Here is a 1,285-nt window from a genome sequence, read left to right as displayed (position 1 = left end):
ATGCTTTGATAATAGCTTTCGCGTTGATCATGTGGTTGTCCAGGCCTTTGCCAACCCGCCTAAACCTTGCCTTTAAATGGCCGAAAGCATTTTCGACAACTCTTCGGCACTTAGACAGGGCAAAGTTAAATTTTTTTTTATTCAACGGTTGGTTAACGCAAAAAGGATACGGCTTCATCAAATGTACATCTAGTTTGAAGGCAGAGTCGCCTAGCAAAATAACTGGAACATTAACAGATGATATTTGCCTAGTCATTTCTTTGAACAAGCTGCATTGTTGGAACTGCCGTTTTAATGACGAACTTTCAAAGATTGCTGAATCATTACAACGGCCTGGACTACCAACATTGATGTAAATGAAACGACACCTATAAAATAATAAAAGAAAATTATATGTATGTTAAAAAGTTCAAAAATAGCTTTATGTAAAAACTTGCCTTGCATCCACCAAAGCCAAAAGGACCATAGAGTACCAGCCTTTATAGTTGTGGTAATCAACTGCATCTTCTGCTGGTGGATGAACTTCTATGTGGCACCCATCTGAAACCTTCATGTCAAAGCAAATCCATTCTAAAAAATACAATTTCTTACCAATAGCTCCTAACACTTGAGGGAAACCCAGTGATTCAAAACCATTTAAATACTCCCTTAATTGAATTTCGTTCATTGGGAATTTATTCAAATATAACGGCCACAAACATCTCCACAATTCATGGCAGAACTCAATCAAAATGGTGCAGACAGTGCTTTTACCGATTCCAAACATATTTGCAATTGTGCGGTATTCTGCCGAAGAGCCAAGGGCATACAAAGCAATTGCAACTCGTTTTTCTAAAGTAATTGCCTTGCGATAGTTGGTGTTTTTCCTCTCCAGACCTTTTAACATATCGCACAATTTCTTAAAAGACTTACGCTTCATCCGAAAATTACTTTTAAAAAATGCATCGGAATTCATCTGGCAATCGACTTCCCAGAACTTGTGGCCACGAATCTATATTATGTACTTATTTTAATTAAACCAAGGCAATTATTATACAAATGTTATACTTGCCTTTGTCCAAACTGACCTTGTTGCATTTGATGCACATGCACTAACTAATTTGTGCATTGTTTGAGCAAGAAACAAAAGTCTCATTGCCTGGCGCCTAATATCAAATAATGNTCTTAAAAGACTTACGCTTCATCCGAAAATTACTTTTAAAAAATGCATCGGAATTCATCTGGCAATCGACTTCCCAGAACTTGTGGCCACGAATCTATATTATGTACTTATTTTAATTAAACC

At 36.8% G+C, this 1,285-nt stretch overlaps 1 protein-coding gene across 1 annotated transcript; it reads right to left on the bottom strand.

Moving 5' to 3' along the window:
- Nucleotides 1-44: 44 nt before the first annotated feature.
- Nucleotides 45-1,077, bottom strand: LOC108362623 (uncharacterized). The gene is made up of 3 exons (XM_017615682.1): nt 1,048-1,077; nt 592-991; nt 45-540 (listed from the first exon to the last, which is right to left on the bottom strand). Exons 1-3 carry the CDS (start codon nt 1,075-1,077, stop codon nt 422-424), a joined length of 549 nt encoding a protein of 182 aa, XP_017471171.1. The 3' UTR covers nt 45-421.
- Nucleotides 1,078-1,285: the final 208 nt, after the last annotated feature.

The sequence above is a fragment of the Rhagoletis zephyria genome, unplaced genomic scaffold (assembly GCF_001687245.7).
Source record: "Rhagoletis zephyria isolate East Lansing unplaced genomic scaffold, Rhagoletis_zephyria_1.1 Rzeph_scaffold_01056, whole genome shotgun sequence".
Lineage (NCBI taxonomy): Eukaryota > Metazoa > Arthropoda > Insecta > Diptera > Tephritidae > Rhagoletis > Rhagoletis zephyria.
Note: the sequence above shows the minus strand (reverse complement) of the source record. Positions and strands in the feature narration are given on the sequence as shown.

What these genes read in the sequence shown, in the direction of transcription:
- LOC108362623 (XM_017615682.1), bottom strand. Translation starts at nt 1,077, where the DNA reads ATGCAACAAGGTCAGTTTGGACAAAGGCAA. An exon ending in GTCAGTTTGGACAAAGGCAA is followed by an intron (nt 992 to 1,047) that starts GTATAACATTTG and finishes TACATAATATAG; the next exon opens with ATTCGTGGCCACAAGTTCTG. An exon ending in TCAAGTGTTAGGAGCTATTG is followed by an intron (nt 541 to 591) that starts GTAAGAAATTGT and finishes TGAAGGTTTCAG; the next exon opens with ATGGGTGCCACATAGAAGTT.